Source organism: Salvelinus sp. IW2-2015, linkage group LG20 (genome assembly GCF_002910315.2).
Source record: "Salvelinus sp. IW2-2015 linkage group LG20, ASM291031v2, whole genome shotgun sequence".
In the NCBI taxonomy this organism is placed as follows: domain Eukaryota; kingdom Metazoa; phylum Chordata; class Actinopteri; order Salmoniformes; family Salmonidae; genus Salvelinus; species Salvelinus sp. IW2-2015.
The window spans coordinates 36,981,316-36,996,981 of NC_036860.1; the positions used below are offsets into that span (position 1 = coordinate 36,981,316).

The window sequence follows — 15,666 nt, forward strand, 5'->3', positions numbered from 1 at the left end:
CTTGGCCAGGTCGCAGTTGTAAATGAGAACTTGTTCTCAACTGGCCTACCTAGTAAAATAAAGGTGAAATAAAAAATAAAAAAATTAAAATTGTTCTTCCAACGGAATGTGAAAAATCTGTTGTCATTGAGGTGATAAATAGAAAATTATGTTCACTTCACTGATGAAGACATCCTTTAATATGGGTATGGCCCTCTTCTGGCAGTCATCCATCCTCTGACCTCTGGCATAGACATCTGTTCAAGACAATAACGTGGGCTACAGGTTATAGTCGAGGTGACTAGATTCAGAGAAACAGATATTAGAGAACCTTGTTGAAGCACCTTTGGCATAGATTACAGCCTCGATTCTTCTTGGGTATGACGCCACAAGTGTGGGCACACCTGTATTTGGGGAGTTTATTCCATTCTCCTCTCAAGCTCTGTCAGGTTGGATGGGGAGCGTCGCTGCACAGCTATTTTCAGGTCTCTCCAGAGATGTTCGATCGGGTTCAAGTCAGGACTCTGGCTGGGCCACTCAAGGACGTTCAAAGACTTGTCCCGAAGCCACTCCTGCGTTGTCCCCCAATTGCTCAGTTTGGCAGGGCGGCCAGATCTAGGAAGAGCTTTGGTGATTCCAAACTTCTTCCATTTAAGAATGGAAAGCCACTGTGTTCTTGGGGACCTTCAACGGTGCAGACATTTTTTGGTACCCTTCCCCAGATCTGTGTCTCGACACAATCCTGTCTCGGAGCTCTACGGACAATTCTTTCGACCTCATGGCTTGGTTTTTGCTTTTTACATGCACTGTCACCTTATATAGACAGGTGTGTGCCTTTACAAATCATGTTCAATCAATTTAATTTACCACAGGTGGACTCCAATCAAGTTGTAGAAACATTTCAAGGATGATCAACAGAAACAGGATGCACCTGAGCTAAATTTCGAGTCTAATAGCAAAGGGTCTGAATACTTATGTAAATATGATATTTCCATTTTGTATTTTTTGTTGTTGTTGTTGCACAAAATGTCTAAAAACCTGTTTTCGCTTTTGAATTATGGGGTATTGTGTGTAGATTGATGAGGGGGGGGAAACTATTTAATCAATTTTAGAATAAGGCTGTAATGTAATAAAATGTGGAAAAAGTCAAGGGGTCTGAAAACTTTCCAAATGCACTGTATATAGCGCTATAAAATAAAACAAAAATCAGTTGGAGATTTGTATTACATATTTGAATAATCTAATGTTTACATAACTCCAGTTAGTTGCATTTTATTGAGAAAACAATGATTAGAGGTTGTTTGGGTCTATCAAATACAGTACCAGTCAAAAGTTTGGACACACCTACTCATTCCAGGGTTTTTCTTTATTTTTACTATTTGCTACATTGTAGAACAATAGTGAAGACATCAAAACTTTGAAATAACACATATGGAATCATGTGAACCAAAAAAGTGTTAAACAAATCAAAATATAGTTTATATTTGAGATTCTTCAAAGTAGCCACCCTTTGCCTTGATGACAGCTTTGCACACTCTTGTCATTCTCTCAAACTCAAAAAGGTGAGGAGTCACCTTGAATGTATTTCAATTAACAGGTGTGCCTTGTTAATTTGTGAAATGTCTTTCCTTCTTAATGCGTTTGAGCCAATCAGTTGTGTTGTGAAAAGGTACAGGTGGTATACAGAAGATAGCCCTATTTGGTAAAAGACCAAGTCCATATTATGGCAAGAACAGCTCAAATAAGCAAAGAGAAACAACAGTCCATCATTACTTGAAGACATGAAGGTCAGTCAATCCGGAAAAATGTCAAGAACCTTGACAGTGCAGTCGCAAAAGTGCAGTCACAAAAACCATCAAGTGCAATGATGAAACTAGCTCTCATGAGGACCGCCACAGGAAAGGAAGACCTCGGAGTTACCGCTGCTGCAGAGAATAAGTTCATTAGAGTTACCAGCCTCAGAAATTGCAGGCCAAATAAATGCTTCACAGAGTTCAAGTAACAGACACATCTCAAGATCAACTGTTCAGACGAGACTTTGTGAATCAGGCCTTCATGATTGAATTGCTGCAACCACTACTAAAGGACACCAATAATAAGAAGATTCTTGCTTGGGCCAAGAAACACAAGCAATGGACATTAGACCGGTGGAAATCTGTCCTTTGGTCTGATAAATCCAAATTTGAGATTTTTGGTTCCAACCACTGTGTCTTTGTGAGACGCAGAGTAGGTGAACGGATGATGTGTGGTTCCCACCGTGAAGCATCGAGGAGGAGGTGTTATAATGTGGGGTGTTTTGCTCCTGACACTATCAGTGATTCATTTAGAATTGAAGGAACACTTACTCAGCATGGATACCACAGCATTCTGCAGTGATACACCATCCAATCTGGTTTGTGCCTAGTGGGACTATCATTTGTTTTTCAACAGGACAATGACCCAACACACCTCCAGGCTGTGTAAGGTCTATTTGACCAAGAAGGAGAGTGGTGGACTGCTGCATCAGATGAGGCCAGTAAGTAAGCCCTACTGAATGAAGCCATTTATCTGGAACATAGGCTCACACCAAATATAAAACTGGGGAAGGAGTAGAAAATTACAACAACAAAAAAGTACATTGAAAAGTCAGGCTAACACACTCCATTTGAGAGCACATTTGGCTTTTTCACATAGTCTACAGAGAATAATATGGCATTAAATCCCCAACTTCAGTCTTCTTCTTCGATGGGGTTTAACGGCGGTTGGCATCCAATGTTAATGGTGCATTACCGCCACCGGCTGGACGGGGTATTGAATTAAAAAAACATTTTGGGAAATGGGGAAAACTACGTCATACAAAATAAACATGTCAACTAAGGAAACCTATCACACTTCTTCAATCACAGTCCACTACAAAATACATCCTTGCACAGGCTCAGGGGCCTATGATGAGGGTACATTCACCGACAAGATTTCTTGCATGGCCTCGGCTGTGAAATCACGGAGACCCAAAAAACGTTCAGCGGCATTCACAATGATTCCAATTTTCTTAAAATTCTTCTCCGCTTGTGCCGTACAGTTTATGACCATTGCAATACATAATACAAAGTCCACCTTTTTAACATGTAGCGTTCCACTATCCCTCGGTTGATGAGAAACCTTCACTGGTCGTGGTGGCTCTAATACCATTGCTTCTTCCCCACCACTCGTTCCGTCCAATCTTCTCACCGCCTCCAGATAGAAGACATGCTGGACACTCCTTAACCTTGCCACCTCATTCTCCCTCAGGGCACTCCAAGAATTCAAGAGCATGTTCACCTGCACAGTTGCAGCATTTCCCTTCATCTGGCATACAATCTTTTTCCCTTCTGCACACACTTCACACATGATCAAATATTTTACATGTATGACACTGAAGGGGCTTGTGCACAAAAGCTCTTACAGGGTATCTCATGAATCCTAACTTTATATGTTAAGGGAGAGACTCTTCATCAAAGAACAGTAGCATGGATGAAGTTAATTTATTTTCTCCGTCCACCATACAGGTCAGCCGATGTGCACCAACCACTCTATCGATTTCTTCAGTTATATCCTCTGCCTTTACTTCTTGCGCCACCCCAGAAATAACCCCCTTGATAGGCGCCCTGCTATGAAAATCCATGAAGGAAAGATTTCACTCAAATATCTTTTTGAGTCATGCTTCTTCTGCTCCGCAGACACACAAAAAATCTAAATAAGACCACGTCTTGTGACTCTCAACGACGCCACACTTTCCTCCAACTCATTCCAGATTTTCCTGGAGACGGTAAACAGATAAGTAGCATTGATCCAAAACCCTGACTCCGACTAAAAATGAGTCTACTGGTTTCCTGTAGCATTGATCCAAAACCCTGACTCTGACTAAAAACGAGTCTACTGGTTTCCTGTTTTCCAACATAGCTTTAATTCTCGTTTCTCTTTTTCTTCGCCAATGTAACCCACTCATTCTCACTTTCTGTACTATTAGCTTCACTAGACTCACTAGCAGTTTCAAACAAAACCTCAGGTTCTGCCATCTTCCGTCACATTCCAATCCCAACTTCAGTCATCAACATAGCCTAAACTCAAAAGTCACACAATTGTGATTTACAGAAGCCAACTTGTGAGCCAAGGAACAGAACAAAGCCATAGATGGCCCTTTCTGGCAGGGGAGAGGGCACATTTTCCACCACATAATCTGAATTCATAGAAAAGAGAGGGAGATAGTGGTAAATATGACACATAGACAGATTAATTGCTTGGTTATAATAGGCTAATGTATAATTAGAGATATTCACCACAACATCAACATGCTTCATTTGAAGATAACTTTATGCTTTTTCGTAGGGCTAGGGAGGGAAATTTAGAACCATGTCCTAAATCTTGTACCGATCTTTATTACTTCAATATTCCGGAAGTGGGTGTTGGTAAATTTGTCATGAGACTTCAAGCGAGTGGGAAGTAGAACAAGCAACTGATTAGCAATGAACGAGAAACACAAGCTGTGTTCAAATACCCATTCCTTTCATACTGTATACTACATACTTAATGAGTATATACGACATATTAGTTCATTTTAATATACTGTAAATTAAGGTTATCGTTTCAGTTGAGCGCACTAGCGCTTCGCCTCTCTACCGGAAGTTGATGCTGTTGCTATGCAACCTCTTGCTAGCGTAAGAAATGACTAGCCAGACATTTAACGATTTCGGGTGTGTTCGTAAATTTAATCTGGAGTGCCAGTGTGTACTCTGGGCGTTCCTAAATCAAGAGTTGTCAGATTGTCGTTTCAGCACACTGGACGCTCTGGCTGAGGAGTAGGGTTGATCTGAGCGTTCTGACCTCACAACAGCAGTCAAGCACCCAAGCTAACTGGCTGACGTTGGCTTGCTACTTCCAGACAAAACTGAGAGAACATCTCACTCTGACCATTTTACTTGCCCAAGCAGAGCTGTTTAGGCTGTTTTCATGTTAACCAAAGCATTGGTGACTGTAACTGTGCTGCTGGCAACAATTTAATTAAGCTTTCTGTTTGCCAACGTTAACTGACACGGCCATATTCAACGGGTGTTATTCTGTGCTCTGGCACATTCAGAGAGTGTTCTGAAATCGGAGTTGATAGCCAGAATGAACAATGTCCATTGAAAACGCACAACGACTATACCACTTAGCTAAGAATGATGTGAATAATCAAGTCAACAAATGTTGGGTAGTTAGTTAGATAGCATATAGTTAATATACTCTCTGGCTAGTTCAAATCTATTATTGAAAAGTCATTCATGTATTACATTGTCTCAATACATTTGTATCCGCTCTTGTCGGACTTCGGCTGCATATTTTCCGCCATTTTCCTAAAATCTGAAAACTTTGTGAAGCCGCGCCCGTTTTCTGAAGAGTTGCATTATGGTCCCTAAAAGCACGGAAATAGTGTCCAGTGCTTGTATACTTCGTATTTTGTCGAATTTAGTACGACGTCCGGGAATTTTTGGCATACTAAGACCAATTAGCTTACTACATACTCAATATACGTCACAAATAGTGCGGTTAGTATGAGTGTTAGAACACAGCTACTCTTTTCACGCCAGCTCCGTGATATCAGCGACATTAACTGGTCCGAAATCGCGCAAAAAGCTTCAAAATAAAGGTCCTCCTTTTTCTTGAAATTGAGTTTGTTTCAAGATGCGTTCTATTTTTCTGATCCTATCCTTCCCGTACATGCTATTTGGGGAGGTATTGAGGCTCATTGTTCAGTTCTAGTGGTTATCTAAGCAATAATGCACGAGGGGGTGTGGTATGACCATATATCACGGCTAAGGGTTGTTCTTGTGCACAACACAGCTGCTTGCCAATTAATTAGAACAGTCAAAAGTAATGTTTTTTTCATATTTGTGGTATACGGTCTCATATACCACGCTTTCAGGCAATCAGCATTCAGGGCTCGAACTACCCTGTTTATAATTGTCAAGAGGTACTCACTCTACCAAGGTGGGTAAATTAAATAATGCAATCAGTACATGTTCAAAAACGTTATTATTCTAATAAGTGGACATCGAAATCTGTATTAAACAGCAATGTTAAATATACATGAGTTGAAAAGGAGTTAATAGAAATGTCAATATTCTTCATTAAATAATATCTGTAATAATAGTTTCATTTATATTCCACTAGATGGCACTGTCCCCCATGCTACTCCCCGTCAGGGGTCTGGTGGTAATGAAACAAAATGGTTCAGGGTTTTGAAACTGAAGTATTAGTGGTTTTTAACTGCTGTCAACTCATGTTTATCAAACGTGTTGGAATAACTTGTCAATAATCAACTGACTGGCTTTCTTGATGTCTATAGTATTCTCTCTGGTATGCAATCTGGTTTCTGCTCAGGTTATGGATGCGTCACTGCAACCTTAAAGGTCCTCAATGATGTCACCATTGCCCTTGATTCTAAGCGATGTTGTGCTGCTATTTTTATTGACTTGGCCAAAGCTTTTGATACAGTAGACCATTCCATTCTTGTGGGCCGGCTAAGGAGTATTGGTGTCTCTGAGGGGTCTTTGGCCTGGTTTGCTAACTACCTCTCTCAAAGAGTGCAGTGTATAAAGTCAGAACATCTGCTGTCTCAGCCACTGCCTGTCACCAAGGGAGTACCCCAAGGCTCGATCCTAGGCCCCACGCTCTTCTCAATTTACATCTACAACATAGCTCAGGCAGTAGGAAGCTCTCTCACCCATTTATATGCAGATCATACAGTCTTATACTCAGCTTGCCCCTCCCTGGATTTTGTGTTAAACGCTCTACAACAAAGCTTTCTTAGTGTCCAACAAGCTTTCTCTACCCTTAACCTTGTTCTGAACACCTCCAAAACAAAGGTCATGTGGTTTGGTAAGAAGAATGCACCTCTCCCCACAGGTGTGATTACTACCTCTGAGGGTTTAGAGCTTGAGGTAGTCACCTCATACAAGTACTTGGGAGTATGGCTAGACGGTACACTGTCCTTCTCTCAGCACATATCAAAGCTGCAGGCTAAAGTTACATTTATACTTGGTTTCCCCTATCGTAATCTCTCCTCTTTCACCCCAGATGCCAAACTAACCCTGATTCAGATGACCATCCTACCCATGCTAGATTACATAGACGTAATTTATAGATCGGCAGGTAACGGTGCTCTCGAGCAGCTAAATGTTCTTTACCATTTGGCCATCAGATTTGCCACCAATGCTCCTTATAGGACACATCACTGCACTCTATACTCCTCTGTAAACGGGTCATCTCTGTATACAAATCACAAGACCCACTGGTTGATGCTTATTTATAAAACCCTCTTAGGCCTCACTCCCCCCTATCTGAGATATTTACTGCAGCCCTCATCCTCCACCCGTTCTGCCAGTCACATTCTGTTAAAGGTCCCCAAAGCAGACATCCCTGGGTCGCACGTCTTTTCAGTTCACTGCAGCTAGCGACTGGAACGAGCTGCAACAAACACTCAAACGGGGCAGTTTTATCTCAATCTCTTAATTCAAAGACTAAATCATGGACACTCTTACTGACAGTTGTGGATGCTTTGCGTGATGTATTGTTGTTTCTACCTTTTTGCCCTTTGTGCTGTTGTCTGTGCCCAATAATGTTTGTACCATGTTTTGTGCTGCTTCCATGTTGTGCTGCTGCCATGTTGTGTTGCTACCATGCTTTGTTATCATGTGTTGCTGCCATGCTATGTTGTTGTCTTAGGTTTCTCTTTATGTACTGTTGTGTTGTCTCTCTTGTCGTGATGTGTGTTTTGTCCTATGTTTTTATTTTTTATAAAGCCCCCGTCCCCGCAGGAGGCCTTTTGGTAGGCCTTCATTGTAAAGAAGAATTTGTTCTTAACTGACTTGACTAGTTAAATAAAGGTTAAATAACTATAAAAAAATAACAGAACAGGATTAAATCATGTTTTGAAGAGAACAATTTTAAATTGGCTCTGTTTTTTATAAAGCTCTTCACAATGCTTTTTCAGGTACCCAGCCAACAACCTCAAAGAGCAAGCAACGCAGATGCAAAAGCACAGTGGCTAAGAAAAACTCCCCAGAAGGCAGGAACCTAAGAAGAAACCTATAGAGGAACCAGGCTCGGAGGGGTGGCAAACACTGGATAATTACCATTGGGCAGAAGAGGTAATTGCCTCAGGCCTCACATCGTCAAGGGGCCTCATGAGTTGGGCATAATATTCTCCTTATTATATTTTTATTAAAATAATTTCTCTGCTTGAGGCCCCCCCATGCTCCACTAGAGGCATACACAAAAAAATCTGTTTAAGCTGGATATTTTTTTGTTGTTGCATTGGCTGCATCTCAATCCTTCCGCATATGCGGTGGAAGGTCGCTGAGCTACAGTGGTATTTGTCAGAATCAGTATTCTCACGAAAATATCTGTACTGTCCGAGCGGTTACACACTCATATGAACCCTCTATGGAAAGGCGGGACTCTCACGAACACAATGGTGTTCTCTGTTTTGCTCTACAACCTCCAGAAGTGTCACTGGACTCATCTGAAGGTAACCCGGTACCGAGCCAAAAAATGAATGGAAGTGAATAGGGCATTTCCATGTAAAGGTATACAGGTAATTCCTACGATAAATTATAAAAAACACTTCTGAGGTTTCTTATATCTATCTGATATAGGACAGACACTTCAAATCATACTTCCTTTTGATTTGCATTTTTTATCTAAGTTTTTACATGTATGAATCTGTTATTCAATGCATCTCTCTGGGCTAATAGCAGTAAGGCCAAATTCAATGTTTCATCAAAAATGTTTTATATATTTTCTTTATACCTACAGGGGTCAAAAAATTCCAAATCAAATAGCTAAATGATCCTTGGTATGACCATCTTAAAACAGTTTCAAATGTTAGCATAGTAGAAACCCAGCCCCGGGCAGTGGTCACCAACCTTTTTTGAGTCGAGATCACTTTCTGAATCAAAATGCAAGCCGATATCTACCATTCAGATTTTTTGTTTGTTTACATGACTTACAAAACGTAAGCCTATGCAACACTAACCTATTAAAAACACTACTGTAGTAGGCTATAGGCCCAACACATTATCACTGCATATTGGCTTTTCTTGAATTGCCCTGCCAATGCATTGTTGTTCTTCTCAGACCAATTTTTTAAATTATATTTCAACATTTGAGGTAGGCTTTATGATGACAACAGTAATAGTTGTTGTTTTACTTATGAGGCTCAGCTGAATGAGTATAAATTGAAATAATTTGCGTTGTTTTTTTAATGGGCTGATCTGATGGCCAGTCTCATTAGAGGGAGAGGGCAGTAGACGGAGGGTCCGCCTCTCAACGTCCCTCTCCCTTTCCTCCGCTGACCCTGACCAAAAAGGGACACTGTCTTCCAGCTGATGGCGGAACTCGATTCACACTTCATTATTTCTCCCTCATTCACATATTCATGTTGTTACTCATATGACCAGAGAAATTTAAATATACCTCAATATTAAAAAAGACCCAAGCCGGTAATAATAACAACGCTAGCCTATCGATACACTTTCCCACTCATTCATTGCAGCTGTATTGACAGTGCTGAGTAAAGACAAACATGAACTCACTCATAAAAACAGCAGCTCAATGCTGAATTCGTTAACAGTCTCTCTCTAGTCCTGGTTTAAAAAGTTTAGAAATATCATAGTATCAACTTTTCTGTAGTTTTCTTTTACACCTGCTACGTTACTGCATACACGGTAATCTGAGCCATCTGATTGGCGAGTGGAAGGCCTATGGTGCACTTGATTTGCTCCACCTGGGAAGGCAGAGTTTGTACCTTAAGACATGAAATGGTTCAAAATGGAAACACGTCGCCTACCCGGCGTGCAGGGCAACTGAATCGGGTGCACCTACCACCAACAGTGCAAGAGAGAAGGGGTCGAAACAGCAAGTCTGGAACAAGGTAGAATGCTGGTGAATCAGGTCAGGGGTCCACAGCTGCAGGCAGAACAGCAGAACTGGATCCGCCGTACAACCGGGTGGATTGGTAACAGAGACATTCAGGAGTTGTCAGGCCAGGCAGCCCTCAGGCATGGTCGGGCTCAGGTCCTCCGGGAGGAGAGACATAGAGAGAAAAAAAGAGATAGAGGGGAATTAGAGAGAGCAGTAGCGATTTTAGCAGGTAAATCCCCACATTTTTTGTTGATGCATGCCAGCAAGCCACTACACAACACTAAACAATACATTAATTTCACTATAAACGGTGACGACAAACGGTTAAGGCCTTTCCCAACAGCAGAGTCCCAACACCTTACCACTGCTACACCTGGCTATCAGCAGATCCTTGTCTGGCAGCAAAACAGTTCATTCAGCCTCATTTACTGTCTTTAAAAAAACATAGCTGATATGGCTGACTTGCTTAAACAAATGTGGTTTCTACTGATAATTGAGATGTACAAACTATGGCATAAGGGGACGACGAGCGGATAGGAGGAAATCGGTAATTCCAATCAAGACATTAATGAGCGAGCTAGGATGGATGTAGTCAATACAACTTTTTGTTCAGCACTTTTGAAATGTATGGCGACAGACTTCAGAACATGGGTTGTTCTTACAATATTCTCCCTGTACACCAAGTCAGAACCGCAGGATAAATAAAGGGGGCATATAAGCAGACAATGAAAACTCATACAATATTCAAAGATTACATTTCTCTAAAACAGGCTATAGGCTAAATGTGCACCTCAAAGTCAGAACAGTAGGCTAAGCAAATTATTATATACATATCTCGCAGGCATATTACATAATTTATGCAGCAGCATACAAGACATTTTTGGACTCACCTTGTTGTGCTGTGCTCACTTGAACAGGAAGGTGGTGAGGCGGGCCTACTTGTGGGCTCTAGAAAGAGGCCCGAAATCCCATCTGGAATTCAGAGTTGGATCACCGTTCAAAATTATTTGACGTATTTTCCCAGTTGGAGCTAGTTTTATCCGAGTTCCCAGTTGTATTGAACTCACTGAAGTCTGAGATTTCCCAGATCCGAGTTTCCAGTTTCTTTTGAATGCGGCAGAAGTCATGCTGGACTGACAGCATGGCCAATGTATTCAAATGTTTCTGGCCCATGGCGTTACTCCCTTTTTCGTGATATGCAATTGGTAGTTACGATCTTGTCTCATCGCTGCAATTCCTCTATGGACTCAGCGAAGGTCAAGAACCAAGCTGCCACACTGCTTCTTGACACACTGCTCGCTTAACCCGGAATCCAGCTGTACCAATGTGTCGGAGGAAACACTGTCAAACTGACGACCGAAGTCGACCGACCAGTCCTTCACAAGAAGTTGCTAGAGCGTGATGAGACAAGGACATCCCAGCGGGCCAAACCGTCCCCTAACCCGGACAACGCTGGGCCAATTGTGCGCCGTACCATGCGTCTCCCCGTCACGACCGGCTGTGACACAGCCTGGTATCAAACCCGGGATGCAGTGGCTCCTTTGCACTCTTTGTTGAATTTGCGATTTCCAACTTGTTGTGTAATGTTTATGTTCAATGGCCGGTGGCACCGATACGTTCTATCTATAATTTATCTTTATATGACAAGGATTGAAAAGGATTTGCCAGTAGATTGCCGACTTGATGCATGATGATGACTGCTTGTCTAGCTTGCTAGCTAAGATTTTGAAAGTATGATATGACATGATCAGTCCAATCAAAGCTAAGGTAGATATAATGTGATTTGACGTCATTTTATCTGTGTCCAATGACCTTGAGCCTTCTTGGATGGGCACTTCTAATGTAAGTCTATAGCAGCACCCAAGGGGCTTGAATTCTTTAGTTCTACCCGTAGATTCTGCGGTGACGTGGTGTCCCCATGAGTGATAGAACACTGAGCCAATCACGGCACAACTAGAGAACATTACCAACCCCTGGGCTCTGTATTTTCCACTGGCTGCCCCACCACCACAGAAAGCACTGAGCTAGAGTGAAATACTTGCATTTTGGAGCTGCTTTACTCAAGAAAGCAAAAAAGAGACCATGTTTGTATGCAGCTTTACTTTTATTTATTTGTTTACTTTGTTTGCAAACTGATATGTGACACGTATTCATGTCAAAATAACATACAAAACAGAAGATGTTTTATTTTTTAATATATATATTTTTGCTAAACAGCATCGCCACAGAGAGAGCATGCCTAAAATCACACAATACACTAGTTAAGGGTTGACAGTAGTTTAAAACTATTAATACTTCCAACAACAGCGTTGGTATTGTGTTGTTATTTTTTAAACTACTGTTAACTCTACCTCTATGGGATTGGTGTGTCCCCCGCAGCACAGTTGAGCTAACGTAGGGTAATGTGATTAGCATGAGGTTGTAAGTAACAACAAAAAAATTCCAGGACATAGACATATCTGATATGGGCAGAAAACTTAAATTCTTGTTCATCTAACTGCACTGTCCAATTTACAGTAGCTATTACAGTAAAATAATACCATGCTATTGTTTGAGAAGAGTGCACAATTATGAACTTGAAAATGTAATAATAAACCAATTAGGCACATTTGGGCAGTCTTGATACAACATTTTGAACAGATATCCAATGGTTCATTGGATCAGTCTAAAACTTTGCACATACACTGATGACACCTAGTGGCCAACATCTAAATTGTGCCTGGGCTGGAATAATACATTATGGCCTTTCTCTTGCATTTCAAAGATGATGGTACAAAAAAAGTAACGCATGTTTTTTTCTTAGTATTATCTTTTACCAGATCTAATGTGTTATATTCTCCTACATTAATTTCACATTTGCACAAACGTCAATGTGTTTCCTTTCAAATGATATCAAGAATATGCATATCCTTGCTTCAGGTCCTGAGCTACAGGCAGTTAGATTTGGGTATTTAATTTTAGGCAAAAATTTAAAAAAAGCTTCTGCTCCTTAAGAGGATTTTAACTGGTGTACTAGCTTTAAAAAATGAGACAGTAAAACGATCTTTGTTAATTGATTTCAATAATATATTGTTAGTTTTTTCAGTACATGTATGTTCAAGTCACTTTGAACTATTGTGATTTTAAATCAGAAAAACGTCCTGTAACGTTCAAGTAAAATAAACATATACCGGACTTTTATTTTGAAATGTAGCCGTATGATCAGCAACGTCTGCTCTGTGGTAAACTGAGCATGTTGCCATAAAAGACGAGTGAACAACAAAGGTAGGTCCGTGTGTGCTGTCCCTCATTTTTTTGTAGCGTGTGTAACAGTATTTCATGTTCGCGGTGTCCAGATTTCTAAATGTTTGTTTTTTACACGGCAAAGCCATTAAAAACCACGCCAAGTTGCTAGCTAGCCCAACGATTGCTTAACGTTAGCTAACTTTCAAGGTGAGTTCGAGGCTTCTGGCAGTCAGACAGATGTTCCCTTCCCCCATCTGCAGTTAGCTAACCAAACAATGACTATTAGATGGATATTGTTAGGAAACACAACTTAGTTGTAACGTTAGTTAGCAAACGTTAACTTAGTTAGCTAAGTTATTTGTCCGCGGAACTAACGTTAGCTATCATTTTGGTTTAGTTAAGTAACGTTACTAACGTCGTTAGCCATCTCCAAACATAGCTAACTAGTTAGGCCGCATTAGCCGTATATTCACGTGTGGTACGTTACCTTGGTACACGTTCGTTGAGTAATAATGGCTAGTTAACATTTAGTTAAGTTGCTAGTTTGTTGACAACGCAGTTAGCTATGTTATTGTGTATTGTCACTGGGCTAAATTATCATGGTTCTTGTTGTTTCAGACTTCCCAAAATGTCAGATTCAGACTCCGGTCCAGAGTTTTTGGACTGCGACATCAGACACGGGGCGAAACTTGTGAGTAACAAGGATGGTTGACTGTAATTTTAGATAGTGAATTAAGTTAGGACCGGTGAGTTAACTAGATCCATTTGAAAATGGACTAATGTAATAAATGTGGCAGTACGTCATTATTAACCTCATGTTCTTCCTCAGATCTATGACAAAGACAGTCCCTTTGTAGCCCTGCAACCTCCAGGTAAGTAGAAGAACACTAGCTAGTTCCTTACACAAATACCCAGCTAGCACTGACTCACTAATTGTGGTTGGAAATGGGTATTGGGAGTGGACAGGTGTGACCCAGATCCTCCACTATCAGAGAATACAAACATATCTATTCAAGGTGGAGGTTGAAGATTACATGGAAAAAATAACATACATTTTCACTTGTATCACACTGTGTTTAATGTTGCAGATGTTATATATGATCGATGGAATAAAATCCCTGTCATTTTGAAAAAGAAGGCGGCCCAGTTAATGAAATTGTATGCCTTTTGGTACCACATTCTGCTGCGTCAAGAGAATCACAACACCACACGCTGGGCTGTGCAAGTGGGCTTCCTAGACTCAAAGTAAGAAAAATGACTTGCAAATTAATTAACTCCCCTGTCTCACTTTTGTCATTCCTTAGTGTTAATGTACATGTTTTTTTTCTTTTCACTTTCTCTAGTGTCAGCAATGACTTGAGTCTGAAGAGACTGCACAAGATAGAAATATTGGAAGCTATCCTCAGGGCGATGGAAAAAGGATGTGTAAGTTCCTTGTTACAATAAATGGAACCATACAGGAATTGCAGTGTTGAACCTGAAGGCTCATGTTACTTGTTTTCTCTTCCAGTTATTAGAAGATCAAACAAGGCATATGATCTGGATAAGCAATAAATTTAACTTGGTAAGTGTAATGCATGCCTATGGTGCCCTGAAAATGCAAATATGCTGCATCATCACTGCTTTCTCTTGCTCATATCTTACCAAATAGAGCAACACAGTTCCATATTAGAAAAAAGAAACCATCTGACTATCCACTCAGCACAGTAATTATTCATAAGAATACAAGAATGCTCTCTTCATGCCTAGAAAATTGGGCAAAATTCTACTTACTGTTTGTGAGGTAGCCAAAGAGTGGGGTGCCAATATTCATTGTTTTAACAACTTAACAATTTATTTACGCACTGCTGGTACATAGCCAAGCAAAGGACACCGAAACGTCCTGTTCGGTGCTCTTAAATTTAATTATTGATTACATTATAAGACCAGCTCGACCTAATTTGTCACATGGTATATCTAGCAACCCGGTGCGCATGAACTTCCCACCCATTGCCGATTGGTGTATTGTCTTATGGTTGCCTTGGAGTTGCCTAGGCAGAGAGCTCTGTAAATATTGTACATAATTATCATTTAAATTTTTGGTCTTGACTCATTGCAGAATTGGGGTAAAGGGTATATATATATATATATATTAAAAATTGGCTCATTGTTAGCAAGCTAGATGGCTGTTTGGATTCAAATAATGTAGCCCTGGCTTTGTTTCATCTGTCGGGAGGAATTACAGTAAGTACTGCATGCTGTCCAGAGATGGGAGAAGAGGCTCAGGAACTGTTCTTAACCACAGCCAAGATGTGGTGGCTATTCATGTGCTTTTCAGCAGCTGTGGCATCACCCAGGTGGGTGCTACATGTTTGGCAATTGAGGACCAGTACCTATGGAGGAACTGACTGTCGGAGAAGCGGATGTGGTACACTGATGAAGTGATCCGGGCCTGTTTGTCAGACTTTCTCTCTGGCTGTACCATCGATGCCCCCCTATGCTGAAGCTACACTGCCTTTCCAATACAAACTGCCTCAACCCCCACCCTTTAATCTGAAGCCAAAA

The 15,666-nt window shown here is 40.9% G+C and overlaps 1 protein-coding gene across 3 annotated transcripts in view; it reads left to right on the top strand.

The window, feature by feature from the left end:
- Positions 1-13,074: 13,074 nt before the first annotated feature.
- ttc3 (tetratricopeptide repeat domain 3) overlaps positions 13,075-15,666 on the top strand; it is a 31,276-nt gene continuing 28,684 nt past the window's right edge. The window contains exons 1-6 of one of the 3 annotated variants that reach the window (XM_024013576.2): positions 13,075-13,161; positions 13,741-13,813; positions 13,952-13,994; positions 14,211-14,367; positions 14,466-14,547; positions 14,633-14,686. In XM_024013576.2, the coding sequence (XP_023869344.1) occupies positions 13,751-13,813; positions 13,952-13,994; positions 14,211-14,367; positions 14,466-14,547; positions 14,633-14,686 (399 nt within the window). In that variant the 5' untranslated portion in view covers positions 13,075-13,161; positions 13,741-13,750. Of the gene's footprint in view, positions 13,162-13,239; positions 13,330-13,579; positions 13,601-13,740; positions 13,814-13,951; positions 13,995-14,210; positions 14,368-14,465; positions 14,548-14,632; positions 14,687-15,666 lie in introns of those variants that run through there. The other 2 variants (XM_024013577.2, XM_024013578.2) reach the window with 2 other exon arrangements.